At 47.8% G+C, this 27506-nt stretch overlaps 4 protein-coding genes across 6 annotated transcripts; 1 reads left to right on the forward strand and 3 right to left on the reverse strand.

The window, feature by feature from the left end:
- The first annotated feature begins 1093 nt into the window (after nucleotides 1-1093).
- LOC120647423 (protein NLP1-like) lies at nucleotides 1094-6612 on the forward strand. Of its 3 annotated transcripts, none has more exons than XM_039924208.1 (6): nucleotides 1094-1332; nucleotides 1829-2801; nucleotides 3031-3078; nucleotides 3164-4190; nucleotides 4606-6109; nucleotides 6199-6585. In XM_039924208.1, exons 2-5 carry the CDS (start codon nucleotides 1983-1985, stop codon nucleotides 5490-5492), a joined length of 2781 nt encoding a protein of 926 aa, XP_039780142.1. In that variant the 5' UTR covers nucleotides 1094-1332; nucleotides 1829-1982; the 3' UTR covers nucleotides 5493-6109; nucleotides 6199-6585. The 3 variants fall into 3 exon arrangements, with proteins under 3 accessions (XP_039780142.1, XP_039780144.1, XP_039780143.1); XM_039924210.1 differs by lacking the exon at nucleotides 1094-1332 and having other exon boundaries at nucleotides 1656-2801; nucleotides 6199-6286; nucleotides 6391-6612; XM_039924209.1 differs by lacking the exon at nucleotides 1094-1332 and having other exon boundaries at nucleotides 1656-2801; nucleotides 6199-6612.
- Nucleotides 6613-6704: 92 nt separating this feature from the next.
- On the reverse strand, nucleotides 6705-9603 carry LOC120647424 (probable serine/threonine-protein kinase PIX13). Its single transcript, XM_039924211.1, has 5 exons — nucleotides 9288-9603; nucleotides 8923-9197; nucleotides 8138-8273; nucleotides 7482-7621; nucleotides 6705-7388 (listed from the first exon to the last, which is right to left on the reverse strand). The coding sequence occupies exons 1-5, from the start codon at nucleotides 9358-9360 to the stop codon at nucleotides 6861-6863; spliced, it is 1152 nt and encodes a 383-aa protein (XP_039780145.1). The 5' UTR covers nucleotides 9361-9603; the 3' UTR covers nucleotides 6705-6860.
- A 1198-nt stretch (nucleotides 9604-10801) lies between these two features.
- Nucleotides 10802-15587, reverse strand: LOC120647425 (probable serine/threonine-protein kinase PBL21). The gene is made up of 5 exons (XM_039924212.1): nucleotides 14760-15587; nucleotides 14518-14678; nucleotides 14235-14424; nucleotides 11728-12119; nucleotides 10802-11580 (listed from the first exon to the last, which is right to left on the reverse strand). The coding sequence occupies exons 1-5, from the start codon at nucleotides 14839-14841 to the stop codon at nucleotides 11275-11277; spliced, it is 1131 nt and encodes a 376-aa protein (XP_039780146.1). The 5' UTR covers nucleotides 14842-15587; the 3' UTR covers nucleotides 10802-11274.
- A 5979-nt stretch (nucleotides 15588-21566) lies between these two features.
- LOC120647426 (bromodomain-containing protein DDB_G0270170-like) lies at nucleotides 21567-27220 on the reverse strand. The gene is made up of 9 exons (XM_039924213.1): nucleotides 26831-27220; nucleotides 26157-26205; nucleotides 25976-26063; nucleotides 25837-25882; nucleotides 25656-25754; nucleotides 24273-24341; nucleotides 23374-23686; nucleotides 23170-23291; nucleotides 21567-22980 (listed from the first exon to the last, which is right to left on the reverse strand). Exons 1-9 carry the CDS (start codon nucleotides 27101-27103, stop codon nucleotides 22153-22155), a joined length of 1887 nt encoding a protein of 628 aa, XP_039780147.1. The 5' UTR covers nucleotides 27104-27220; the 3' UTR covers nucleotides 21567-22152.
- Nucleotides 27221-27506: the final 286 nt, after the last annotated feature.

Raw genomic sequence — 27506 nt, forward strand, 5'->3', positions numbered from 1 at the left:
CAAAATTCCACGCAAAAGGACAGCGCTGAGGTGACGAGAGATCCTCAGATAAAGAAAATTAATTAGTGTCGTCGTCTTCATCAGCATTGTGTTGGCTGAAAGAAACCTCTCAAGATATTCTGCCAGATTAAATTAAAATGTGTCATGCTGAACCATTTCTGACTGCGAGAACCGTCGGCCGTACGTTCTGCGACTCCAACTAGTATTTCGGCAACTGTACTGTACTGTATGCTCCTCTTTTTTTTAAAAAAAAAAACGAACCAAACAGAAAAACTGCCGATTATATTACTGTATACTCCCACGGACTCTCATTCTCTCTATTTTGTGTGGACATACTATATGTATGGCACTATGGCCACCAAATTGGTCGCAAAAGTGTAGCGTGATGTGTACGGTTTGATTTTTATTTGTCCGATCATAATCGAACTCCAACACTGCAAGTAATCACAAATGGTTTTCGAGTCAAGTTTGGACATAATTTTCCTGTTTTCAAAGTGTTTTTCTTTTGGAAAAAGTTGAATAGTACAACCAATATTTTTTGCCCAATCATATGCAAGAGATAAACGGCAGGCGCGGTTGATTCTTTCATTCTTCGGTCGACCATAGGCCACAGCCCACAGGCCACGCCCAATCAATCCAGGTTATTCAGCTTGTCTTGTCTTGACTTATCTCGATTTATTTTGATTTATTTTCTCTCACAAAATACTATTCATTCTACCGGCACTACATTATTAATAATGGGGCCAACCCGAGGCTCCGAGCAGATGACAGCCGCACGGGTCGTCGCCACGTCGTCCACCAGCGCATAGAAGGCGGGTGGCCCACGGGGGCCCGCTGCGCATACAAATCCTCCTGACCACGTCATCCCTCTCCCGGGCGAAATCCCGGGCCTGCCCCTCCAGGGCCCATCGGAATCCGGTTGACCCTGCTGCCCCCACCAGCCCCCGTGGTCCCCACCCTCCAAGCTGGGGGCGAGGAGATTCCGTCGTCATCGTGCGGCTGCACAAACAAAGATGCAGGCGGCAGGCGGCAGGCGCACTCCGAGGACAGGACAGGGCGCTTCCACCTCCGCTTCTGACCTCACCCCACTCTCCATCTCTCTCTCCCTGTCTGTCTTTTCCAGCGGAAACGATCTGATCCACGAAGCACGCGGACAGGAATCGCCTCTTCATTCTTCTGAAACAGCCGCGTCTCTCTCCGTGTCTCTGTGGCGATCAGATCGATCGTAGAGAGCGAACCGGCAAGGGAAGAGGTACTGGCTGCTGCATCCACATCCACTGTTCTATTGGCGCGCCGCTGCCGCGACGAGCGAGAGATCGGCATGAGAGTGAGGTGGGTTAGTTTTGTTCATGGCGGCTGATGCCGTAAAGCTGCTGTTTTTTTTTCTTTCCTTCCCTTCTCTTTCACCCTGTCCCGTCTTGTTCATCCTTCCGTTCTCTGGTGGGAAGGGGAGGCAGTAGCAGCAGCAGCCTGGCAGGCAGGTCAAGTTGCGGCTGCCGGCAGGGCACGATGAATGGATGGGTCGGGTTGGTGAGGTGGCTAGTGTCGTGTGTTCTTACTGCTCCCACTTTCTTCCTCCATTGGGGTGGTGGGGCGCGCGTTGGCGATGTGTCTGGCTCTCTCTCTCCGCGATGGGGATGTTTCGTCCGTAAGCTGCGCGCCAGAGAGAGAGCTCTGCCTCCCCCAGTCCCCTCCCTACCCCTTGTGTTGTATGGACTACAGGACTAGTGCCGTCCGTTGTGGCAGCCATGCGCCCCGAAAAGATCGCCGTCGATTCCTTGGAGTATTTGACGGACAAAATTATTGTTTTCTTCTTTTTGGTGCCCAGTTAATCCAGCCTCCTCGGTTCGTGGCTCGCGTCGCGTTGGTTGCTTGGCTCAGGCGCGGCGGCGGTTCCAGTTCTCGTGCTGCTTTCCCCGATCGGCATGCCAAGATTCTCAAGTCCAGCCCATCAGTGAGCTGCTTCTGTTTGTCCGGACGGCATGGAGCAGCCGGCGTCCCGGAGAGACGAGGACGCGCTGCCGGGCTACGCCGTCATGGAATTGGAGGACGTCGCGGTCGGCGACCTGGATCTCATGGAGGAGCTGTTCATGGCGGCGCCGGGGTTCGATTTCTCCGACTTGTCGCTGCCCGGGGCCGGCGCGCCCCCGGGGGCCTGCTTCTCGCCGCTGTTCGACATCTGCAGCACCACCACCACGGCGACTCCCCCCGCGCCGGCGGGCGAGGACGACAGGGGCGACCCGGAGAGGGCCGACCGGCCCGACGCGGCCGCGGCCGCCCCGCCGCGCCCCGCCTGGCTCTTCCAGCCCGGGCAGGAGGTGGAGGCCACGGTGAAGGAGCGGCTGCGGCGCGCGCTGGAGCGCATCGCGTCGCTGTCGCAGACGCAGCCCGGGGAGCTGCTCGCGCAGGTCTGGGTCCCCATGCTCATCGGCGACCGCCAGGTGCTCACCACCTGCGGGCAGCCCTTCTGGCTGGACAGCCGCAACCAGCGCCTCGCCAATTACCGCTCCGTGTCCATGGAGTACCAGTTCTCCGCCGACGAGAGCGCGCGCGCCGGGCTGGGGCTGCCCGGCCGCGTCTTCGTCGGCCGAGTCCCCGAGTGGACGCCCGACGTCCGCTACTTCTCCACCGAGGAGTACCCGCGCGTCCGCCACGCGCAGTCCTTGGACATCCGCGGCAGCGTCGCGCTCCCCATCTTCGAGCCCCGCACCCGGGCATGCCTCGGCGTCATCGAGCTCGTCATGACCACGCAGAAGATCAACTACAACGCCGAGGTCGAGAACATATGCAGCGCTCTCAAGGTAGATTGCCCATTGCTGACCCTCTTCTTCATTTGTTTCCATCCTCCAACCCACCCCCAACTTCTCTGCAGGCTATGTTGTTATGCTCTTAACCTGTTTGATGAAATGCCCTTAGGAAAAGACGTGCTACTACCGGGCACACCAATCCCCGAAGTAATCCGTCTTTTCACTTTCCTTTGTTTGGTGATGTTCTTATCTCAGAAAGTTTTGTGTTTGTGCAAACTTGCAGGAGGTTGATCTCAGAAGTACTGATGTTTCAAGTGATCCCCATGGAAATGTGAGCTTAAATATAGAAACACTTACATGTTGTGCTCACAACTGACATGTTGCTATCGTAACATAGGTTGCTTATTTCTTGTTAGGTGGCTGATATTTCTTACCGAGCAGTTGTACCGGAGATCATTGACGTTCTCAGAGCTGTTTGCGAGAGACACAAGCTACCACTAGCCCAGACTTGGATACCATGCATCTGCCAAGCAAAGAGGGGAAGCCGCCACTCCGATGAAAAACTCAAGTACTGCGTGTCCCCTGTGGATGAGGCATGTTATGTTCGTGACCAAGCTGTAAAGGGCTTTCACCAAGCTTGCTCCGATCATCATCTGTTCAGGGGTGAGGGTGTTGTTGGTAGGGCATTTGGGACAAACGAGCCATGTTTCTCCCCGGACATTACTGCCTACAGCAAGGTCCAATACCCTCTCTCACATCATGCAAAACTTTTCAGCTTGAGGGCTGCAGTTGCCATCCGGTTGCGAAGTATTAGGACTGGAACCCTTGACTATGTCTTGGAATTCTTCCTGCCCGTGGACTGTATAGAGAGCGAAGAGCAGCGGGCCATGCTTAATTCTTTGTCCATTACAATACAGCAGACCTGCTATACATTACGAGTTGTCAGCTTGAAAGAACTAGTGGATGAAGGATCATTTGAAACAAGTACACTAACCCCAGCAAAATTTTACGACAAGCCTATTCATGAAAACTTGGATGAGGTTTGTAGCAACATTGAAGGTCCTGCGAGGACAACATCGCTGGAAACTTCTGAGGAAGTATCTTCGTGGATAGCAAGCCTTGTGGATGCTCAAAGTAAGGGAGCAAAAGAAATGTTTGGTGACCTTCCATTTGGATTCAGCAAGCAAGAGGATGAAGGGTTCAGTGTTACGGCTGGCTGGCATACTTCACCTGTACTAGGCCCGAAAGGTAGCATCTTTTCAGAGATTAAGCAGCACGAAGAATATGAGGTCAAGGAGCCAATTTGTTCCAGAGGTCCAAGCCCTTCCAACATGAACAAAACAGTAGAGAAGCGGCGCACTAAGATGGAGAAAACTGTTAGCCTGGAAGAGCTTCGGAAGCATTTTGCTGGCAGCCTGAAAGAAGCTGCAAAGAATTTAGGAGGTAATTTCTAACCCACAGATCTTTGTCACTCCTTTCGTTTTAGTACCTTTGTCTGTTTGGATGGATAGGCAGTAGCTTGTAGACAGCCTGCTTGAAACCACGTCGTCTTTCGATGCCCATAACTTCATTTTCATGCTACAAATAGAACTGGTAAACTTTTACTCAGTGTTATTGCTGCTGAACAATGCGTGGTATCCTGGTAGCCAAGAGTTGGATGTAAATTATGTTGAAGTCTGTGATCAGAGGGACACTCGAATCAAATGTACTTTTAAAAATATTATTTATTGATCTAACTTCCATTGTTTTTGCACTGTGGCCGGAAAGGTACACCAGTCTTAATATTTCATTCTCTATTTGCATAGATGCAAACTTCAATGCTCATACTATGATTAACCATTTCAACTGCTTCTTTCAGTGTGCCCTACAACATTGAAGAGAATATGTAGGCAACATGGAATTAATCGTTGGCCATCACGGAAGATTAAGAAAGTTGGGCACTCCCTGAAGAAACTGCAAATGGTGATTGATTCGGTACATGGTGCTGAAGGAACAGTTCAACTCAGCTCACTCTATGAAAACTTTACCAAGACCACATGGTCAGAAAGAGAATTACAGGGGGATGGCACTTATCCATTATCTGAGCAAAAAGATCACTTGGAACCTTCGGTTCCTGATCGACAGTGCGAGGGCAGATTCACTTCGCATACTTCTGGCTCTAATTCTCTCTCTCCCTCATGCAGCCAAAGCTCAAACTCCAGCCATGGTTGTTCCAGTGGTTCAAAATCACAACAGGATGGCAATGCTCCTCAGCTTGCAGTCAAGCAAGAAGTTTTAATGGAGGAGAATCAGAGCTCCACACTACTGAAAGCTGCGAGCCATGCAGAACTGCAGATGTTTACTGAAGAAAGGCCCGTCGTGCTGCCTAGGTCTCAGAGTCAAATGCTTGTAAGTGAACAAAAGCCAGAGGAAAACATGTCAGGCATGCAAAAGTCTAAGCCGGTTTCTCTCAAAATAAAAGCCATGTATGGTGAAGAAAGATGCATATTCCGACTTCAACCTAGTTGGGGTTTTGAAAAGCTAAAAGAAGAAATTGTTAAGCGGTTCAGTATCGCTCAGGAGATGTACGTGGACCTAAAGTACTTGGATGATGAATCTGAGTGGGTTCTTTTAACATGTGATGCGGACCTTCTGGAGTGTATTGATGTCTACAAGTCATCAAATGCTCAAACAGTAAGAATCTTGGTAAATGTTAATGTTCAGCCAGTGCTTGGTCCTTCCTTTGGTCAAACTGGTTTGCCCTGACATTGGCACTATGCCAAACCAGGATGCAGAACAAGCATGAACATCTTTTACTGAAGGAGTTTGACATGGCCCTCAGTTTTAAGTCATGATATGCACAGGCTGAATCTGTAAATACCTATACTTCTGTTATCATCCAATGGTCATATGCCCAGCAAACCGTGATCAACCAATGGTCAAGTGGTCTGTAAAGTTCTGTCTCCTGGGTATGTGCTAGGAGTGGAAAGGATGTGATTGTCAATGTTCCCTGTCAGCGGTTGGGTACTGCATACAGTCTTGTTCGTGGCAGGGGAAGATGGAAATTTGTGCTTCTAGTTCAGTTTCATAACTGTAAAGTAGTGTATTGCAGCTACCAAACTAGTGTACAGAAAATATAGGTAATAGGGTTAACTAGCATTGATTTGCCGAAATGAAGCTTTGGATTAAGTTTAGCAGTCATTAACAGGTTAGCGCACAGATATGAGTTCTTTGGGGGTTTTACCTGTTCCAAAGTTGTGTAATGTTCCCTTTGAGGTTCAACTTTTGAAAGATCGCCCGTAAGTTACAAGGTTTGGAATCAACAGAATTTGCCAATGCTATAATGCATCCGACAAGGAATGCTGAAGCGCCTCCTCACCAGTGTGAGTATGCAATGAAGCTAGTGCTTATCGGTAGTCGTATCTCACCGCAATTGCAGGTAAGCTAATGTTGCTTGTATCCCATCTTGCAGAGGCAAAGGATACATGAGAGCAGGGCACTGGAGCTCAAGAGCGCTTGCAGGCAACAGTGCACGCATCAAGCTCGTCTCCTTATTCCAGGTGCAACTTTGTTGGTACCGGATCGATGTTAAAAAAATCAGATTTTGTATGGACACCAAACATTTCGCAGTTTTTTCATGCATGTCTCTGCTTCACCCTTTCAGAAGGGATGGTGAATAATTTGTCAAGTTACAAGGCTGGACATGTCTAGTCTCCTAGACCCAGTGATCCATGTAGATTTTTTGCTGTATTGTACTCGTATGATCATTTTCTTCCTGTACTGGAAATCTTGAATACTAGTAGGATGTTTTGAGGTAATATGTTGTGTATTTATGCTCAATGTACATTTATTTCAGAAATCATAACCTGTAATTCTGTATGTGCTACTCCTGCCTGAGTTGCTTATATACGGCCTTGTGATTCGGCGGTCGGCTTCTCTGTCCGATTCCGACAGGATCACGGAACCTTGGTCGCCTGGTTAATGAGGAACTACAGTAGTTAACCAGGTGCGTCCTTTTGCAAAGTACGTAGTAGTAAAAATCAACTTTACACAATCTATTGGTTAGTCGAATGAAGAATTAAAATCCAAAGTGTTGTTAATTAGCAGCATGCTTGCTGAAGCAGCAGCGACGCGTCAACGCGGCCTGGAAGAATCATGGTACGGCGCGCGGCGCGCGACGGGCCTCGGCGGCAGGTCCCGGTGCCCCTTGCCCCCCGCGGCGGGCGCCTGCTGCGTGGCCTGGATGCCCTCGAGCGCGTCGACGACGTCGGCCATGGAGGGGCGGCTCCTGGGGTCGCCGGCGAGGCACTTGCCGGCGAGCCTGGCGGCCTGGAGCGCGGCCTTGGGCGGGTAGTGGCCGGCGAGGCGCTGGTCCATGAGGCTGGCCAGCTTGCCCCGGCCGGCGAGGTAGGGGCGCGCCCAGTCCACCAGGTTCTGCTGGTGGCTCGGCCGGTTGAGGTCGTGCGCGCGCAGCCCCGTGAGCAGCTCCAGCAGCACCACGCCGAAGCCGTACACGTCGCTCTTCACGTACAGGTGCCCCGTCGCCACGTACTCGGGCGCCGCGTAGCCGTAGGTGCCGATCACCCGCGTCGTGACGTGCGACCTCCCCGCCGACGGGCCGTTCTTGGCCAGCCCGAAGTCCGACAGCTTCGCCGTGAAATCCTGGACATGGAAATTTGCAAATGTGGTCGGCAATTAACCTGATTGAGTTTGCAACGATGAAGAAGAAGTGACTGAGATGAGTGGATGGTTTACCGTGTCGAGGAGGATGTTGGAGGCCTTGAAGTCCCTGTAGATGACCTGCTTCTCCGACGAGTGCAGGAAGGCCAGCCCGCGCGCCGCGCCGATGGCGATCTTGAGCCTCGTGCTCCACGGCAACGGCTCCGTTGTCCCCCCTGCGCCACCAAAGGGTTCGTCTCCAGCAAGTCAGACACGTTTAGTTAGTTTTACCACGTGCGGTTACTTTTGCTGCCAAGATACCGAAAGAAATGCAGCAACCAAAATGACATGGGCGACTTGCTCAAACCTGCCAAACTTCGTCAGGCTAACATGTGACGCAGCCAGCTAATAGGCTGCTGCTGTGCTACGATTGTCTACTATCCAAAAGTCAAATGTGCTTCTAGAACCTAGAGGTAGAGAGCCAAGATCTGACACACTTCTTCACATTCAGACAAAATTCATGCACGAGATGTCAACTGCCATTTTCTTGCTAGGTTAGGCAGGTGATTAGTGACCAGGAACGCTGTCAGAATGTCAAACACACCAAATTAAATCACTCCTAGCTCTGCAGTTTGTCGTTCTTATGGAAGTTCAGTTACTGGATGGGCATTTTTGTCAATCAGAAATTCAGAGTTGCTGAAAGGTACGGTGTAATGTCAATGCTAGCGGTGGTAAGGTGAGAAGTTGCTTACTCCTGAAGAGATGGTTTTCCAGGCTGCCTTTGGACATGAACTCGTACACCAGGAGCAGCTCCCTGTCCTCGCCGCAGTAGCCCAGCAGCCTCACCAGGTTGGGGTGCGACAGTCTGCCCAAGAAGTTGACCTCGGACTGCCCTTGCGAAACAAGAAAATGCACATGATGATTATTGATCAAGAGGCGACACTTGGATTGGATGAGTCGACACGCCTATGAACTCGCAACAAGCAATACGACAGCTCGAATGAACATGGAACCGAGGACTAAACAATGCAGGTATCCAATCAAACAAAAGCAACGGGCCAGGTTGACACTGCGTTGTTAGCACATTGATTGCCATACCATGTTCTCAGACGTCAGTCATAGCAAAGATGCATGGTACTCGTATGATACACGCAGTGATGGTACGGTGGATCAGGGAGCCCCAATCTAGGGAGGAAATTAGCAGTGCAAGAGGAGCTTATTAGCTTAATGGCAGTTGAAAACTTGGGCGGTTGACTTGCACAGTGTTCCACACAGAAAGCGACGGAAAATAAAAACTCAACCACAGATATAATTTAATGGTTTCGGTCAAACAAAAGAAGGGGATAATTCAATCATGATTCAGCATAGATCGTTCATAAACTCCAATATGATGGAACATCAAAATGGAATTTATTAGCCACGAAGAGATAGAATCAGCTCAGGCACGCTATCGATCGAGCAGCTAGCGAAGCAAATCACGGTGGATGGATGATGGCCAGGCAGGGGGATAGCAAGATAGGAACCTAATTAAGCTCACCTGCCACTCCTGCAGGCCCTGGACGCTCTCCGGGTTGAGCTTCTTGACGGCGACGATGACGCCGGCGCTGCTCTTGGCCGGGTTGAGCGTGCGCTCGTCGACCCAGCCCTTGTAGACCCGGCCGAAGCCGCCCTCCCCGAGCACCATCTCCGGCTTGAACCCCCGCGTGGCCGCGCGCAGCTCCGCCAGCGTGAACTCCCTCAGCCTCGGCGCCTCGAGGACGCGCCCCGCCCCGTGACCGCCGTCGTTCGGCTTCGGCCATGCCGGCGGTGGCCCTGCACACGCACACAACATCATCAGCTACGATCAGATCGAACCATCACGAACCGCACGACTGGACCGGCCCAACTAGCACCAGGGCGAACCTTTGGCAGGAGTACTCGGCGGTTTCGCCGCCGCGGCGGCGACGGCGTCAGGGGAGCCGAAGCAATTCCCCATGGCGAACCAGCCTAGGAAGCAAGCACGCGTCGGCTGCTTCTTCTTGTTGTTCTTGTTCCTCGCGGCACGCGCACGTACGGGCGCGTGTGATCCTGTAGTGGTGGTGCGCGTGGACGATGCACTTGTGGTAGGCTAAGAGCGGAAGGAGACGGGACGTGGATAGTGCGGGAGGAAGGAGATGGCGCGAAGAAGAAGAGAAGGGGCCGGGGGGCGACATGGAAGGGAGGAGTGCCAGCGCTATCTATCTCGTCTCGGGCGTGGGCTCGGTCTACGGACCCCACTCACTGACGCCATCGTCGCGGCTTGACGCCACCGGACACAGTGTGAACTTGCTCCTGGACTTGGTCAGCGGCAAGTGTTCCTTGCCGTGCCCTTCTTTGGCCTCTCCGCACTCGTCACTCTCCAAATTCATTTTTTAAAAAGAATATTCTTATCTGGTCATCGAGATTCTCTTCTCTATATTCAGTTTCTCTGCACCCATCCATTCTCTATATCACTCTCTATACCAACTACCATGTGGTGGAACCCATACGTCAGCATTTTGTTTTTTTCCTCAATCCACCCTCCTTCCTCCCTCTTCTGCGCTCGCCCTTCGCAGCCGCTGCGCTCGCCCTTCGCAGTTGCTAACGCCGGCCTGACCTGGACGGCTGGACCTACCACGCCCTCCCCTTCCACTGACAAGTGGGCTGGGACAGGTAGGTGGTGAAGGGTCGCCAACTCGCCATGTCTGATCAGGTTTTTTTTTTTTTGAAAGGTATGATCAGGTTGGTTATTGCCAGGCAGACGGGACGAAACTGACACGTCGGCGACCGAAAATGACAAAGCTGCATCGCCACACCTTCAGCGCAGCTGCTCTTCCCTTTCCCGGAAGCGCACTGGCGCGAGCTTCTCTGAAGCCGCCCGCGCCGGCCGACCCATGAAGCATGGCGTGGTCGCCATCACTTAGCTTCTCGGCTTCTCGCTCGGATCGCGGATTTGGAGTTTCAGACTAGTAGACTTTGTTGGTGAAAAAGGAAAAAAAAAACTACCGCCACTACTTAACATCACTGTCCATTTCCTTTGCGCATCCATTTATCCACTTTATTTTCACTTTTTTGTTTGAAAAAGAAAAGAAAAGAAAGATGTCCCCAACTGAAGAAAGTGCAAACCGTTTGGAGAAGAGCAAGACGGCGTCAAGACCAGTCGGACGCCACTGTGCTTCTGGACCGCGACCATGTCAAAAGCATGACGTGGCCACTTGGCGGACCAAATCATCAGTTTGCCTTTGGCCACGTCAACGCCATGGACGATTGCACCCATCGCCACGGGCACAAATGATCTGAAACGTTCCACGATATGATGAGAGTGTTATGCATTGACTCTACTGACGAGCAAAGCATTGAGCCAAAGGATATCTGATGCCCCGCATTTGACATGGCCCTTTCACTCTACGAATACCAGCTAAAAAAATATCCAACATTTGATAATCTTCTGCCTTTTCAACTAAACCGACCATTGTGAATTACTTATTGTGCCTACTGGCCAACATGGACCAACCATGAGAACTTTTGTACATGACTGGTAACTTGATGAACATCCCAATAGGGGGTCACACACACTTGCCCTTTTCTACCTGGACTGACGATGCACTTGTTTACCCCGCAGAAGGAACTGATCCTATGTACACTGGCTACAGAACTTAAAACTGAAAACAATAAAGCACAGGAAAAGAGCAATAGTCATTGTCAGCTTGAACTCCTACCATCTGCCACATAGAAGATACTAGAACTCTTGTCAAGCAGGTCACTCCAGACCGCTTCCTCGATCAAAAAGGCTCAGACTACATGGAATTTGACGGCTTCAGTGTCAACAGCCCTAACGGTCTCATCTGATTGAGATATCTTGCTCTTCTTCTAGACAAGCAGTCAATCTTGGCTACGCATACTGTGAAGTCCTCCTACCACTTCTCCTTCTGGATGGAGTGCGGACGAACTGTGGTGACCCGCTGTTCGCAGGGGAGCTTATAGCTACTGGCGGGCGCTCAGGCGCATATGGCTGGCTTGAAACATGGTTCAGGCCTATCACAACATCAGCGATGATTGGGCGGACATGGGCCTGGTCCTGGAGACACATTATGCTGATCACAACTAACTGGTTCAGAGCCGATGACGGGTAGCAGCCCAGCAGAGCCGGATCAGCAAGTCGGTAGAACTTCCTCTTGTCATGCAGAAATGGCCTTGACTGCAAAATTCAGAGAAAATGATAAGGCACAGTATGAATGAAACTTTTTTTTTTTACCTACGATCTTAAACATTTTACAAGGTACATCTAAAAGACATTAGAATTTTTTTTAAAGGAAAAAAGACAATAGAAGTTAAAGCTGCTTACCCATGTTAGCAAACTTTGCTCTGGTTTAGGCCTTGATGCATCATAAATCCTCCTGCCAGTTATCAGTTCCAATAGAAGAACACCAAAACTGTAGATGTCCGATTTCATGGTAAGTTTACCACTCACAACATAGTCAGGAGCACAGTAGCCATAGGTACCCATAACTCTTGTGGAGACATGAGTTCTGTCACCAACTGGTCCGACTTTTGCAAGTCCAAAGTCAGAAAGCTTCGGACTGAAATCCTCACCCAGCAGAATATTAGCAGCTTTCATATCACGGTAAATGACAGGTGGATCAGCTACATTGTGCAAGTAAGAAAGCCCTTCTGCTACTCCAACAGCTATCCTCACACGTGTATTCCAATCAAGTGGTTTCTTGCCAAGAGGCACATCTAATCAAATGTGAAAGGAAACCTTTGTCAATCGAATGAAAAACAAAAGTAATATGTTGAATGTAAAATTGCGATGGCAGCAACTGAAATATTTTATTAAAATATTTAAATGGCTTATATGCTACTTCAAACTTTTTAATAAACAACAGCACCCACAATCCATAAGCACAGCATCAAAAACAATGGTCCACACAAAGATCCAAAATACTCATACAAAAAAAAGAACATAAAGATTTAAGGGCTCACATGATACCCATGTCTAGCACTGCTATAATCAAGAAGAACATGTCATGTCCAGGCATGAGACAAGCCATGAGAACCTCAGGACTTCAATAATTCTTTGTGGGGACAATTTGGCTAGCCTTAGGTATTATGTGGCTGAACAATTTTGGGATTGTCTGTTAGAATAAGGAGGTTTTCCAGGTCTCAAACGCTAAAACAAACAATTATTACAAACATTTTGTGTTGGTTGCATGATGGAATCGGTACAGTGTTGAGTACTTGCACCCTTTAACAAAATGGGTTGTTCAATGGTTTAACTATACAGTTATTAAATGCCAAACTTACAATGTTTGTCTAGTTCTTCATTTAGTAAAATAATTAAACGAAGCCAGTTGCTTGAGCCTACTACTCTGACTTTGTGGCAATACTTAGGCAAACAACAGCAAGGACGTTTTCTTGACTCGCTCCAAGAGAAAATGCCACAGTTTTGACAGCTTGCAACATAGAAAAACAACAAGCAGCATTCTTATCCATAGCTCTGAAGCTAGCTAGCAGCTACATAATTGTTGTTTCTAAGAAAAAGGAGGTGCAAACCACAAAGGCATGTTAAAAGGAGGCGTACATTTAGATTGTTGAAAGTTAAACAAAGAGAAGCATATAGTTGCAGTTCAATTGCTAAAATATATGAATGTGAAGGAAAAATAGGAGCCTTCCTACAAAAAGTAACATAGGGGTGTATAGTAGAGGTCAACAGATTAAAAAGGTGCCCCGATTTTTCTTCATGGTTCTAGTACAAATGGAAATCTTAGCTTTTCGAAGAGTAAAAAAAAATGACCTGGATTCAAATAAAGAAGGCAATAGGAATAAAAGTAATGGTGGTGAAACTTCATTACTCATTTACGGTGACAGAGCAAGAACATTGGTGGCACAAATTTGTACTGGTAGGTTATTTTGTGCTTACCGGCACAATCGATGCCTCACTTACATTAGCAAATACTAGTAACATAAAAGGTCATACTTCAAAATCATAAGATTCCTGCCTACTAAAACCTAAAAAAATACTATGATCATCATTATCATTTTCATAGTGATATTCATAATGTAATAACTGGATCGCCTGAGCTTTGGTGTGGTGGATAGTTCATATAGGAACATAGTGGCATCTGCACTTGGTGCATGTAGTGAGGTGTGCGGATGAGAGTGTTTGCAGGCTGTTAAGCATGTAGGTTGGGTGGGTTTTGAGCGATTTGGGGATGAAGGGTGCTGCAGTACATTTCATTATGGATCTGGTTGCATTTTGATTAGGAATTCAGTTAAAAAAATCAAGTCTGTTCAGAGCGAGTTAACCGAAACTGAAGAAGCAGAGAGCATATATACAGGCAAGAGTAATAATATTCCTAGCAGTAGAAAAGTTGGAACATCATCTGACGAAAGATTTGAAGGAACAGAGAAAAAAATATCGTTCATTTCTTGAACCGAAATTGAAAGACATAAATGGGTGTTGATTTTATCTTCTATTTTATTCAATTTTACATCGGGGTACTTCAATCTTTAATTAGTTTCTCCTGTTATCTTTTGCCTTTAAAACTTCTTTTTGTTTTGAAAGACCCCTTTAAAACTTCTTTACTGCTTAACAAAGCGCATTACCCAAATGAAGGAATACTGGACCATAAAATGCTAGAGCGGCTTGTAATCTAAAGGCTAAAGCATACAAGGTATCCAATGCAGAGATGTATCATAAAAGTCAAAGGAAAAAAAAAGTAGCCAAACATTTCAATTGATTTTTGTAGTCTGCAAAAACAGACAGACCCCTGATCCTATTCCAAAAAAAATAAGACAGACCCCTGAACATACCAAACAAGAAGAACAGAAAGTTTGATGAGAACAAATTACCAAACAAATGGCTCTCCAGGCTGCCGAACGGCATGTACTCGTATACGAGAAGCCTCTCGTCCCCCTGCGCGCAGAACCCAACCAAGCTGACTAGATTGGGATGGTTGAGCACAGTCAACATGAGCACCTCCACCAAGAATTCGTTCCTCCCCTGCACACCATCTTGAGCGAGCTGCTTCACTGCAACCATCTACACATCACAAGTCACAAGAAGAAAATACATTAAGAAAAACAAAATCTTTAGCCACAAAACTTTAAGAAAACAGAGTTTTTTTTAGCTCACCTGGCCATTGATCTTGCCTTTATACACCTTCCCAAATCCACCTTCTCCAATGAAATTGGCCTCGTTGAAGTAGCCGGTCGCCACAAGCAGATCCTTGAAGGTGAAGCTGTGTGCGTAGCCGTTTGACACATCCGGGGCCACCTTCCTCCTCGCATCAGCCCCTGTTTCCCAGCAAAAGTGAGGCAGCAATCCAGGCCATTAAACCCACCCGAACACACTGCGCATGGGAATCGAGAACGGACCTGATGAATCATCGGGCTTGGAGGGCTTGTGGTCCTCGTCTCCCTCCTCCGCCTCCGGTGCGAAGCACCCGAAGCAACCCATCAGAACCTTTCCAAGAACTCTTGTTGCCGCAACCAGAATGCCGCACCCCAGAACAGAAGCGAGGACACGAGAGAGAGAGAGAGAGAGAGAGAGAGAGAGAGAGGAGAGGGGAGGGGAGGGAGGGAGAGGACTATCACAAGGAAGCGGCTATTAATGCACGGCCAAACCCGGCAGCAAACGAAACACGCCCCTGGGCCCCAGGAAAATCCCCCAAAAAGCTCCAAATCAGGAGCTCGACTGATCAGCAACCGGCGACGAATTGCGGGGTTAGGCAGGGCATCTGCAGTGAGCGAGCCATGCGCCTACGTGGAGCCAATGGACCGAACCAAACCCATTGGCCTCTTTGCGCCTCAGTGGAGGAGCCACGGGACGGCAACTGGATGCGGCGGCGGCGGCGGCAGGAGGAGCAGGGGAGGGAGAAGTAAGCGATGCGAGTGGAGAGAGGAGAGGAGACGAGACGACCCGGGGGGATCGCAGCTCTATGAGGCAACGGCGCGAGGGATTTGGCAAGAAATCATAGCGCGCGCCATGGGAATGGAAGGACTATTGGACTAGGAAGGAGGCCCCGCATTTGACCCCACGCTGAATCGGGAACCAAGATTAACGCCGAAATCATCGCGCGTTTGAAGAGTAGTAATTTCTCGCCGCGTATGGCTTCAAGATTATCTATCCACCCTGGCGGACGGGTCAATTTCTACGGGGACGGGAAGCCTGAATCGGACGAAGCGCTGCCGCTGGGCCTGGGCGGGTGGATCTTCTGGTGCGCGGTTTTGTCCTCGTTCCGAGGGTTCTTGGCTGGTTTCCCGGGGCGGCTTTTCCCGCGGGCCGGGGAAGGGAGGGAGAGGGCGAAGAGTGTGGGAGAAAGTGATTTCTTTGGCGTGTCCCGCGTGCTGCGACCGTTGCTCTCGTCGCCAGTTTGCACAGGATATTTGCCATGCCGCCGCGCCCCTTGCTTTCAGTGGATGCACGGCGAGGTACTGACCACCAATCGCTGCTGCCAGCAGAACTGCCATGTGGGAGGGAGACGACGAACATGACGCTAGGCCCACATGTCATCCCGTCCCAGTCAATACTGGCATTCCAAAAAGAATTTGTCCCCCGTTTCCACGACGGAAGACGATTGTTAATTCAGTGTCATTTTCTGCCTTGTTTAGCGTCGCATTCTGATTTGTTAAACACGAAATCTATCAATCATCGAAGCAGGTAAACTATAGGGGACGATGAATCTGAAGGACAGGAGCTGCAAGTGCCACATCAATGTCATGCATCGCTATGATACACCACACAGTCATCCACAGTGCATCGTAAATCTGGTCTGGTTTTGTTCAGATGAGATGAGCGTCGCCAAGACCTGTGTGGAGTCGACAGGGCATCATGCTCGATCGTAAATGCGTAGCAATGTTGCATCGAACGTGCCTTGTTCTGCATCCTCCGAGTGCATGCATATTGAGGTCTGCTTTTGCATAGCGCGGAGCAAGAATTTGCTACAGAAGGTTCTTTATACGTGGGAGCAGTTAAACGTGCTCTGTTGCTGTATTAGTAGCAATCATACAGATGCTGATGCATGTATGGTCAGAAATAAAACTCATCAGCGCAGGTATTCATCCATGGAAATCAGGGGTATCTGCTTGTGGAACACTTCTTTTTTGTTACAGAATGTGCTCTGATGCTTTCTTTCTTCTTTTTTTTTTTTGAAAAGATCTCTGATACTTTCCTGATCTGGGTTATTGGATGATGGTCAAAAGCAGAAGGAATCAGGGGCTCAAAGTGGTAGGAAGTGGTAGAGAGAGGCTGTGTTAAGGTCACTTTCACTTTCAGTGACCAAAACGTTGGAAACTTCCTGTGTACTTTTCCGTTCGCTTCAAGAAATAAACAAATTTCTTGGGAATTGTGAATTAATCAGGGAAATGCATATGCCTGAAACTGCATGCTTCCTGCTGAAGCATAACAAGAATAAAAATGCCTTGGTTACTCCAAATGACAGTGTGGACAGCGAGGGAAGAGAAACTGTCGGTGCTATCTGATATTCTGATGAGCCGCCCCCTCCGATGTGGTCTCCAGCCTCTGGCCCATGTCAGGAAAAGTGCTCCCTGAGATGCATGCATTCCTGCTATTATCTTTGATGGATACAAAACAAAAATGATAACCATATAGTGTGGCATGGGTCTACAAAGTGCTTGCTACAACATGAAACATGGCCAACAAGGGTCGTGGGGATACTCCTACACAACACTGCATGGCTATTGCTGCTTGGCAAGCATCAGCTGCTGTAAACCTCTGACAGTCTGACATAATCCTACGAGTACTCTACAGAAAATGATGCCTGATCAGATCTGATCACTGGACTTACGTCCTATTTCTCTGCGGAACAATTATTTGCTGATAAAGAAAACACAGCAGGGATATGTTCCCCCGACGAGAACCCAGCTCATTTTCTAGTGTGTACAAGTATAGCTAGTTTCAGAAAAACGAAACCATAATGCAACCAACTTTCTGGCAGAGACCATATTAGGCTGTTAGGCTGATAGCCATCCCGTGTACTGAACTTTCCCTTCTCTTCTATAACAACATTTTGATGCAAAATCTAAATAAATCACCTAATGAAGGAGATGGACAATTCAATTCTGTCCAAAAGTCGGCGATTGCAAGACCAGATTGCTCTTGACCTCTTTGTGCATGCTGAGTGGACAAGTCAGCATGACACCTGTATACCACATCCCCCCTCTGTCTTTCACAGGTGACCAGCTGACAGTAGTAACAAGCGAGTGGACACCACCATGATACCAGCAGCAGCAGCAGCAGTAGTGATAGCTGCAACGTGGACGCATGATTTCGCTGCAGGGCGGCGAGGTCATGGCCATCAAGTGCCCAGCAAGCAGCTTGGGATGGATGGATGATGGATGGCGTCGGTCGGTTATGTCACTGTGTGGGAGCTAGAGGATTCCAGCTGCAGCTTGCGCCATGGGATGGCGGGCAGGGACAGGCGCGAGCATGATGGATTGGAGCCTTGGAGGGACCGAGGGAGAGAGGGAGGAGGCTGGCGAGGTCAGTGTGCCTGCTGCTCCAGGGAAAGTTCGGGTCATGTTTGGTTTCACCCTGAATTTTTTTTACAAAAAGACGAATGTATATATGGAGTACTAAACAAAGTTTATTTCCAAAACCTTTTTTACGGATGGGCGTAACTTTTCAAGACAAATCTAATGAGTTAAGTTCCACCATGATTGTCTATAGTGATGCTACAGTAACCACCTCTAATTATCTTCTAATTATGCTGTCAAAAGCTTTATTAGTTACAACACATACTACAGTACAATAATTGTGGAGGTTGTTTTGTAATTAAACTTCATTTAATACCTCTAGTTAATGGTCAAAGGGACAAAAAAAAATCACCCCTAACCAAACAAGGCTTCGCAGTCGGAGTGGTCAGTCACTGTACTCTCCTCTTCCTCTCTGCTCTAAGCTCAGCTCTCTCCTCTCCTCCTCCCTCCCATAATTGCGTCAGGATTCGGGACCAGCGGCGGTAGTGGTACGACCAGTTCTGTCTTAATACGCGGTATTAATGGAGCCTTTTTGAGAGAAGCTTTTTTTAAAAAAAAATCAGAATCGCAGCCTAATGATTGGCAGTGGTCACTGGCAGGGCCAAGCATGGTGATTATTGCTGAACTGGATGATGGAATTTGTTGCGAGTGCGACTGAAAAATCTGCAAGCCGGCCGTCCATCTGCGAATAAACGTAATTTCATCACAATCTGAGAGCAATCTATAGGCATCAGGTTTCTTGGCGACAAAAGTAATTTGTCTCTCAGTTTGGTGGTGGTTGAGGGTGTACATGGTGTGTGGACAAAGGAAGTGAACAAACATGCATTGTGAGCCCGGCCCGGCTGGCGGACACTAGCAAGCAGGCAATGCAAGCAGCTCATCAAGATGCAGTGCACGGGGGCGTCAAATGCAGCCGGAGAAGGAACGAGGAGTAAGACAATGTGGTTAGTTGAGCTCTCGGCGGCAGATGCGTGTCATCGGCTCCTGCATCTGCGTGTCTGTCCCATCCGTCGCTGAAAGGCTATACACATGTGGTAGAGTATGATACACAGTGCAAGACTAATGCTAGTGGTGGCATATGATACGCAGTACAGTAGCTTCTTCCATAGACTGATCGATGCAGTCATGGGGAAGCACTTTTAGCCGAGCTCTGTCCCTGGGCTTTTAGTGCCTTTTTCACTCTCGGAAAGCTGATGACGACGCCTTAAAAGGCTACCACCAAGCAGTTGTGAGCATAACATCACCTGCTTTAATCTCTTTGCCATAAAAAAACAGAGAGACTTTGCTTTGATCTACAGTATGCCATGGTTCCAATTCATATATTACTACAGTTCTACAATATTAACTGAAGGATATTTTTTGATAATTTTTTGTACTAGTGGAGATGTACGTGTCTATGACATGTATTTAATTTTTCTTCCATTAAACAATGATGTCATTTTTTTCTATCAAAAATAATATATGTCTTTTTTCCTTCCGAAAACAATGATGCCAATCATTATTCTTCCAAAACAAATAATGACGCAAACTATGAGTGAATGCATGTGCAAAGGAAAGTGTCAAAGGAAAGTAATAAGCGAGTATAAGGGGTGGGTAGATGAAAGTAGTTATTGTAAAAGCTATTAGAATTTTGGTAGAAATATTTTCCTTCTATCAAAAAATGGATCTCCACCCTCTTTCGTCAAACCTCTAGATCTGGCAAGTGGGTCATCGGTGAGGAGTATGGTGAGCCTAATCTTGGTGCGAAAAAGTAGATAGAGATATAGATGAGAGAGTGGCCAACACTTTAGTGGCTCCTTTTATCGTTTAGCCTTTAGTGGCCTAGTATAATTTGTATTTTCCCAACATTGTTGCCAAATTATCAACAAACAATTGCCAAGAGCTTCATTGCCACCATAATTTTGGAATGTAGTTATAGTCGTCCAAATGAATTAAAACCGTAGGTTACCTGCAAATAAACCGTTGGGAAAGTTAGCAATCTTGTACTGTTTATACCCAAAGTGTTGTAAAATTTCTTTTTTCTTGACTACAGCAAAGCACCAAAGCTCGACGGCTGTGACAAGTTAAGGCACCTCATTGGCTCACAACATCACGTGCCTGGCGGATTCACGGTGCAATAATCAGTTCTGAATCAGCCACTTGCGTTGCATGGTGGCTGTCACTGTCACGTCACGTCTATATTGTATCGTCCTAGGTTCCTAGATACAAGAGGTTAAGCGAGCGAGAGCGTGCGGTTTGTTCGTGTCATCACGCAACAAACGGGGTGCAGTGGCGGATGATCAGTAACCTCACCTATCCCGAGAAGACAAGCAAGACGCTGCTGCTGCTCTGTGAAGTGCGAACCACTCCACTGATCACTGCCGATCGATCACTTGCTTGGGTAGCCTAGATTATCGATCGATCACTCACTCAGAGGCATGCAGCCTTGCTTTGCTCGCAAGGCACCCAATCAATCACGGCCTCACGAGTCACGAGGCCAGATTTCCCGGGACGATGATTGCCTACGCTAACCGGCGGCAACAAGTGTTGCTCGAGGCAAACAGAACAAAAAAAAAATAACAAGAGCAGCGTGCGTGCACGGTCTGCGTCACGTGCCGCGGTGACCGCCGGGACGCAGGAGCAGCGTCCACCCCTGACAGGCTTACAGAATGAAAGTACTACTAGTAGTAGCATGCAGTAATTGGTTTCAGTGGCGAACAGTTGTTCAGAGTTTTCTGTGACACGGGTAAACGTGACAGGCTGACGGCGTGTTCCACGGCGAGTGCGCCGTACGGGATCCGAATGATTGGCTGGTGCCTGGCCTGGTGGCGCGTCGCCTCGCCGTGGTACTGGAAGGCTGCAGCGCAGGGGTACGAGCCGTCACTGTGGGGGAGTAAAGGGGCGGCCGGGCCTGGGCAGCCTGCCCTGCCCAGCAATGGGTGTCCATGACTCGCTCGCCCTCGCACCTATCCATCAATCCATGCATGATGCATCAGCCATCGGCCATGGCCAGCCACAATGAATGGCATGGATGGGGAGAGGAGGAGCGCTGTGCCGGCGAGAGCCCGGGACGAATTTAATGATTCTAATTAATTCATAATTAATTAATAATTAATGGATGGTTACTGTAGTATCACTGTTGCAAATTATAGATTAAGTAGACTCATTAGATTCGTCTCGTGATTTACAACCCAACCATACAAAAAGTTTTATAAATAGACTTTATTTAGTACTTCGAATTAGCAAGATTCTTTTTCACTTTAATGCGTTTACAGTTTTTTTTGTGTTTACATGGTGAGAACTAAACAGGGCATGATGGCGTTCAGGCTTTCAGTTGGGGAGAGGAGGGGAGCTGGGGAGCCGACGGGTAGAGATGGGCGCGCCAGTTCAGGGCTTTGGGCGTCGACGCATTCACGTGCCGTCACGGCTCCCTGCCAATTGGCATTCGCTCCGGGTGTCGGCCTGCCATGGCAACTGGCTGCATAGATGCTTGTGCCGCTGCAGCTCTCGCCTCGGCCCGGCATCGGTAACATATGCTGGAATATCCGTGCAGATCCGTAAAACTTTTGTACAGTTCGACGTAACAGATTAGAGGCAGTCATCCACATTACATGACCTGCAAAAGGTAATCACTAGTTTATTATGCGGTAAAAAAATGACATCATTAGTGTCAAATTTGGTGGAACGGGCCATTCGACATATCCAGAGTAAACCTAAAAATAAAACAAGAAACATACTGGGCCAAAAGTCAAAACAACTTCAACATGAACAAATGGTAGCACAGCACCAGCCACCAGGTCACGCTCAAGCAAGCTTTGACCGGGGGTCGCTCAACTGGAAAAATTGCCACTCGTACATTTGGAAATGGAACGGATCTTCCCAGGGATAAGGCACAATTATTCACTGCCTTTTGCTTGTATACTTCCTCTTCTACTATAATGTTACAAATTGGACAACAGGCGCCGCCTCATCACCAAACATTATCATCTCCAATAGGATTAGAATCTGTACAAACTACCCTACCCTTTTACAACAATTCACTGGGGTCAAATGATTAAATGGAGGGCCTTGCTGCTCCGCTTCCCACAACCACCACCGTTTGTGTTATTCTCCGACGATAAATCAAATCTTTTGTTACTTCTTCTTCGCTTCTGGTGCTCCACTTAGTGAGTTGTAAATGTCTATCGTCTATCAGATGGTTCAGCATTGGGCCCGGAGAAGCAGGATTCAACGCATGCCTCTGCGTCAGAGATCACATTACTAAGGCAAACTAAGTCAATGACTACTGCTGTGCTCATAGCTGCAAAGCCAGATCAGGATGCTTCGGATTTGCCAACTTCCCCCTAGGCGGGGAACCTGATGACTTGACACCCGCATTTAAGCTTGGATGAGCTGAATTATTATCATTTGCATTCTTTGGATCCTGACCTGCACCTTGCACAGGGTTGACTGTTGCCCTCCCAACATCTCCATTCTGTGCTGTTTTAAGACTATCAGCAGTTAGTTGGTGGCCATGGATATAGCCATTGGCTTTGCCATTCATTCCAGAAAACATCCCAAGCACTTGAGCATGTGTCATAGGAATGCCTGATCCAAATAACCCTTGCCCAGCATATTGACGACTCATGACGTTTGACATAGCAGTGAAGCCATTGATATTAGAGTGGATTTCTCGACTGTGGCTGTGCTGCTGTAATGGAGGCGCTGTTCCAGTACTATCGGTACCACCACACGACTTGTTAACTCCATTCTCATGCTTCATTACTTTACTGGCAATTTCAGAGCTCTTATCAAAGCTTGCTGATGTAGAAGCTACTGTTTCAGTTCTAGTTAGAGCCTCACCAGTAACATCACCATTTGAAGACAGTCCAGACTTGTGATGGAGCACATCAATCTTGGATGGCATGTTGGGTGGAGCAGTGTCCTCAGAGGGATTGACAACCGGAGGACACTGAGAGTTTTGAGGTGGCTCACCATCTACAACCCATCCTGGGCCAAAATTTGTCCCAGGGGGGAGTGCCCTTCTGATACGATTTGCTGCTACATCCCAGCCCACTGGGCCCAATTTTGCTGCGAACCGCGCCAAGCTCCTGGCATATGCATGTTGCTGCTGAACCCCTACCTGGTTCAGATAATAAGGAAAAATAAAATAAACTAGAAATATTAGCATAGCAAGTTCCTGTCAGCATAGATTGTTAAAGCAGTAAGTTTCAATGATCAGGAACAGTTAAGTTAGCAGGGTTATAAGTCAGCCTACAATCAAATTTGTGAATTCTTCAAAATAAACTGTATCTGGTCAGGATGTGCTTACTGGAACCAGTAGTTTCCTCTCATCATCAAAGGCAGCAAACAGAGAGCATGAGTAATGCTGATCATATGTACTCCGGCGGTCGTCATCTAAACTAGGGGGTTTTTTCCCCCACTTGGATGAACCTAGAAGATTTACATAAGTCATGTTTATAAATCAAAAGTTTAGCAACATAACATATGAGCACTTATAAGTAGAAGAACTAACCTGAATAATCACCGATTTTATCTGTTCTTTTTGCACTAAAGGAACCAAACATACTGTGAAAAGTTGATGGATCTTTCAATGGGGTACTTGTATTTCGAGTTCTGTCTCCCGTCGATCTTTTTCTTATTGTATCGGCATTGTCTTCAGGTTTATTTGTTTTTACATTGGATAGATCTGGTGAAACATCGTCCTCCGTCTTGGGATTCTTTGGTGGCCTGCCTCTTCGAGCTGGTGGCTTGGGTTCTTCTTCTTCATCACTAGGTTGCCTCAAGTTTTCAAAATCCTTTTTGGCAAGAGCTTCAATAGATCGTGCCTAGGAGATTATTGAATGTTTCAGATAAGTAGACGGCTAGAAGATAAGGTATTGCGGTATTGCCAACTTGTCCACGATACAGAAAGATTCAAGGGAAAAAGAACTGAGCTAACTATATATGTTGATCTATCAGTATATTTTTGCATTGCAACAAATATATGGTGTCTTCTATAATGGTAAAGTATGTAGCTGGAGGAGACATGCCAAGGAAAACAGCCAACTTGATGTTCAATTCGTATACTTAGATTATTAGCATTCGGAGAAATCAGGTGACTTAAATACCCAAGAGTCAAAAAGCAGTCGCCAAGTTAATATGTCAAAAGGAATGAACGTTCATAGACAAACAATTGCAGTAAGGAAACAAAAGGTGCACACTGTTTATGCAAACATACATAAAAATTTGCATGTCGGAACCATAAAAATGAAGGAAAAGCCAGAACAATTTTCATGCTTAACATATATTCTGAACACCAGAACTACCAAAAAAACATACATGATCCACAAAATATAGAAGTGCATGCGACAAGATGGGTTATGTAATACAATAACAAACAGCATATGCACTTCAGTATAGTATAAAAATTACCTGCCGGAAGTAGATTGTGTCGGCTGAATTGTAAGACATGGCATTTGATGTGAGTAGAAATACATCATCCTGCAAAAATAGAAAAACATAAGATGTCAAAAAGAAGATCCGTGATACTGAGGCACAAGTATTACTCCATTAATTATGATTTGATTTGCTACAAAGTGTGCAATGAAATACTCAATCTTATGTTTAACATATACATGCAGGAAAAATCCCCAGTGTTTCTGTGGGAAATTAAATATGCCAACTTTATACAATTTTAAAATACAAGGGAACACCCACTGCACTTGGTATTCTCAAAGAAATAAAAAAACTACAAGATGCATTATATATTCTGCTTCTGCGTTTAGAGAATGGAATTCAACAAAGCAGCAACACTCCATTCAGTGCAAACCGATGTCAATAGATGAATTTGGCAGTTACAAAGAGCAAATATTTAAATATCTGCTAAAGCCCAGATATCAGTAATGTATATAAAGCAAGTATACGCAAGAAGCACAGTGCCACTGTGGATTAGAAAAGTTCTTGAGCTACTGATACTTTTTATTAAAGCAGCTGGTTTATAGGCATATATAGCAATCAGTTCTGGGATTTTATTCATTAATTATCTGGATTAATTATTCCCGTGAAACTTCACTTTAGCAGTCTATGCATCCAACCTATGTTAGAATAAAACAGAACTCTGAGCAATGAATACAGCTCATAACCACATAGGTCCAACTGATTATTTACGAATGCTTACTATCATCAGACAGTATAATCTAAGATGGAGTTTAATGAGTTAATATAGGTCAAAATCTTTTAGTTCAATGGAATTCTCTTTCACTTGGAACTGTGTAAGACAGTCATTATATCACAACCCATGAAGTCTCAACATGCCAATCCAAAAAGTACCTTTCATTAAGGACATTAACTCATATGGTATGAGCCCACTTTGGTCCCCGGTAAAAACAGCAAGAACCATAGAAAATGTACATAGAGATATAACGTAGTGCATATTACTCAAGAATTTCTTGTCCAGGGCATCAAAGTGCAGAAAGCAAACAACTAGCACACTCTATTAACAATACCAAAAGGTAGTATCTAGTTCCTCACAAGGGATTAATGAAAGCTAGACAGGTGCAACTATATCAACTAAACATTAATTCATTATATACAAGATTAAATTGGAAAGAACAAAGGCAGATTTATGATACAAGAAAACAATAGAGAAGTTGTTAAACCAGTGAATTGGACAACAAATACAGTAGTACAGCGCAGCAGGTTGTATCAAACACCAGTTAAATCAAAGATTCAAATGAAAGCTGGTAACACAAAACAGAGACCTAAAACACAACCTACAATAAAAGGAACCAATAAAAGAAACAGTCACACATATACCTCAAACTGCTCCAAGTTAGAATACGAGTCATTCAACAGCTTCTCACGGATTGTCGAGAAGTCCATTGGATGCTCAATAATCTCATGGTAATCTGGTAACTGCAGTCACACATAAAATGCCAGTATTAGGCATCCGAGCTCCCATATGAAAACACAACAGAACTACAGCTCCATGACTCACCTCCTCTGGGTCGACAGGCTCTGAGAAAACTCCATAAGTATCCTTCCTGGGAGCAGTGCAAGGTAGACAGATAAGCACACATAACCGAAGCAACCCTTATTGGACGAGAATTACATCAGGATGGGGCCAGGGCACTCACTTCTGGAGCCTATCGAGGATGAAGAGCAGCAACTTTTTGTCTGGGAGGGGCGTCCCCGTGGGCCCGCCGCCATCCAACGCAGCAACCCCTGCTCCCACAAACGCAAGAAACGTTAACCAACGAAAAATTCAAATCCCTGAACCACTTCAACGCTAATGCTTTGCTTCCCTCCAAGTCTTACCTTTCCCCGTCGCTTTCGCTGCGTCCTCCTTTCCTTCCCCCGGCTCCTCCTGCAGCATCAAAGAACCGAAACAGCAACAATCAGAACAGAAATCCACCAAAACAAACACATTCTTGCATGACAATTTCTGCTTAAAAGCGTCACTATCCCATCATGTAGTGGGGATTGCAGCAAGCTCCGCTCTGAAAGCGATGACTTTTTTCTGCCTCTCGCAGTCCGGACAGTGCTTGCAACCCATCAATAGGAGAAAAAGGAGGTCAAATGCGTCAAAACTTGTCAGATCCGCTTACTATTCCCTTCAAAGGAAAGGATTAAAGCGCTGACGAGGGTCAAGATCCCCAGACCGGCCGGACTCCAGAGGCCCCAAAAAGAATTCGAAACCCGCCGAAAAAAGCAACGCCCTCCAAGAAGCAAAAATCCACAACCGCCACTATCACAGCTCCACTGATCCCCGCTAGATTCCCCACCACGGAGGCGAGCCGCACTGATCCCCGCTAGATTCCCCACCACGGAGGCGAGCCGTACCACAAAACACCCCCAAATAAATCCCGAGCCCGCAGATCCAACCACTACGGCTCCGCATCGCCGCGTGTCCCGCGGCCAAAACCCCCTCGGGGAGGTCCCCAAACCCCGGAATTTTCGAAAAAATGGCGCGAGAGAGGTAGGGCCCCGACCTTGACGCCGCCGGAGAGGACGCTCTTGAGGCGCTTCTGCCGGCGCCGCCCGCTCCCCGCCCCATCATCATCGTCATCAGAGGGGTTGGGGTCCCGGCGGGAGGGTGAGGGAGCGGGGGTAGGGTTTTGGGCCTGGAGGCGGAGGCTGCGGCGTTGGAGGTCGAGGAGGGAGGGGCGGCCCTTCTTCTTGCGCCGCCGCTGCGGGGACGGCGTTTCTGCGGGGGGCGGGGGTGGGGGAGGGGGAGGGGGAGGAGGCTTGCGGGTCTTCGCCATCGCAGGCCGGCAGGCCGCAACGGCGACGGCGACGGCGGCAGCGGCGGCGGCGGCGGCGGCGGCGAGGTGCGGACGGGGGCGGGAGGTGGTGGTGGTGTGAAGGCCTGGGAACGGGTCGGGGTGCGTGTGGCTTTGCGTGCGTTTGGTATTTTTTTCCTGGGGCCTTTCGGTTTGCGTCGGGCGGCTCGGCTCTTGCGGGGCCCGCCATGGCATGACCCGTGGGGTAGGCTATATGTGGCCCCACATGGAAGCGAGAGAGGATAAAGCTCCCCTTCTTGTTGTTGGGTTCGGATCGGCCGGCCGCGGGCGCGTTTGGTGGGGTGGGTGGGACCGGGCGCGTGTGTGTCGTGGGCGGATCCGATTGGTGGGTCTCCTCAGGTCGTGTGGGTGGTTGTTTTCCAGT

The sequence above is a fragment of the Panicum virgatum genome, chromosome 9K (assembly GCF_016808335.1).
Source record: "Panicum virgatum strain AP13 chromosome 9K, P.virgatum_v5, whole genome shotgun sequence".
Lineage (NCBI taxonomy): Eukaryota > Viridiplantae > Streptophyta > Magnoliopsida > Poales > Poaceae > Panicum > Panicum virgatum.

Excerpts from the sequence above, each read along its gene's own strand:
- LOC120647425 (XM_039924212.1), bottom strand. The coding sequence starts at position 14,841 with ATGGGTTGCTTCGGGTGCTTCGCACCGGAGGCGGAGGAGGGAGACGAG. Across the intron at positions 14,679-14,759 it reads CAAGCCCGATGATTCATCAG|GGGCTGATGCGAGGAGGAAG; the intron begins GTCCGTTCTCGA and ends GCTGGGAAACAG. Across the intron at positions 11,581-11,727 it reads AGCAAAGTTTGCTAACATGG|TCAAGGCCATTTCTGCATGA; the intron begins GTAAGCAGCTTT and ends TGAATTTTGCAG.
- LOC120647424 (XM_039924211.1), bottom strand. The coding sequence starts at position 9,360 with ATGGGGAATTGCTTCGGCTCCCCTGACGCCGTCGCCGCCGCGGCGGCG. Across the intron at positions 8,274-8,922 it reads AGGGCCTGCAGGAGTGGCAG|TCCGAGGTCAACTTCTTGGG; the intron begins GTGAGCTTAATT and ends TCGCAAGGGCAG. Across the intron at positions 7,389-7,481 it reads CCAACATCCTCCTCGACACG|GATTTCACGGCGAAGCTGTC; the intron begins GTAAACCATCCA and ends TTCCATGTCCAG.
- LOC120647423 (XM_039924208.1), top strand. The coding sequence starts at position 1,983 with ATGGAGCAGCCGGCGTCCCGGAGAGACGAGGACGCGCTGCCGGGCTAC. Across the intron at positions 2,802-3,030 it reads ACATATGCAGCGCTCTCAAG|GAGGTTGATCTCAGAAGTAC; the intron begins GTAGATTGCCCA and ends GCAAACTTGCAG. Across the intron at positions 3,079-3,163 it reads CAAGTGATCCCCATGGAAAT|GTGGCTGATATTTCTTACCG; the intron begins GTGAGCTTAAAT and ends ATTTCTTGTTAG.
- LOC120647426 (XM_039924213.1), bottom strand. The coding sequence starts at position 27,103 with ATGGCGAAGACCCGCAAGCCTCCTCCCCCTCCCCCTCCCCCACCCCCG. Across the intron at positions 24,342-25,655 it reads CTAACTTGGAGCAGTTTGAG|GATGATGTATTTCTACTCAC; the intron begins GTATATGTGTGA and ends CTATTTTTGCAG. Across the intron at positions 23,292-23,373 it reads TAAAATCGGTGATTATTCAG|GTTCATCCAAGTGGGGGAAA; the intron begins GTTAGTTCTTCT and ends TAAATCTTCTAG.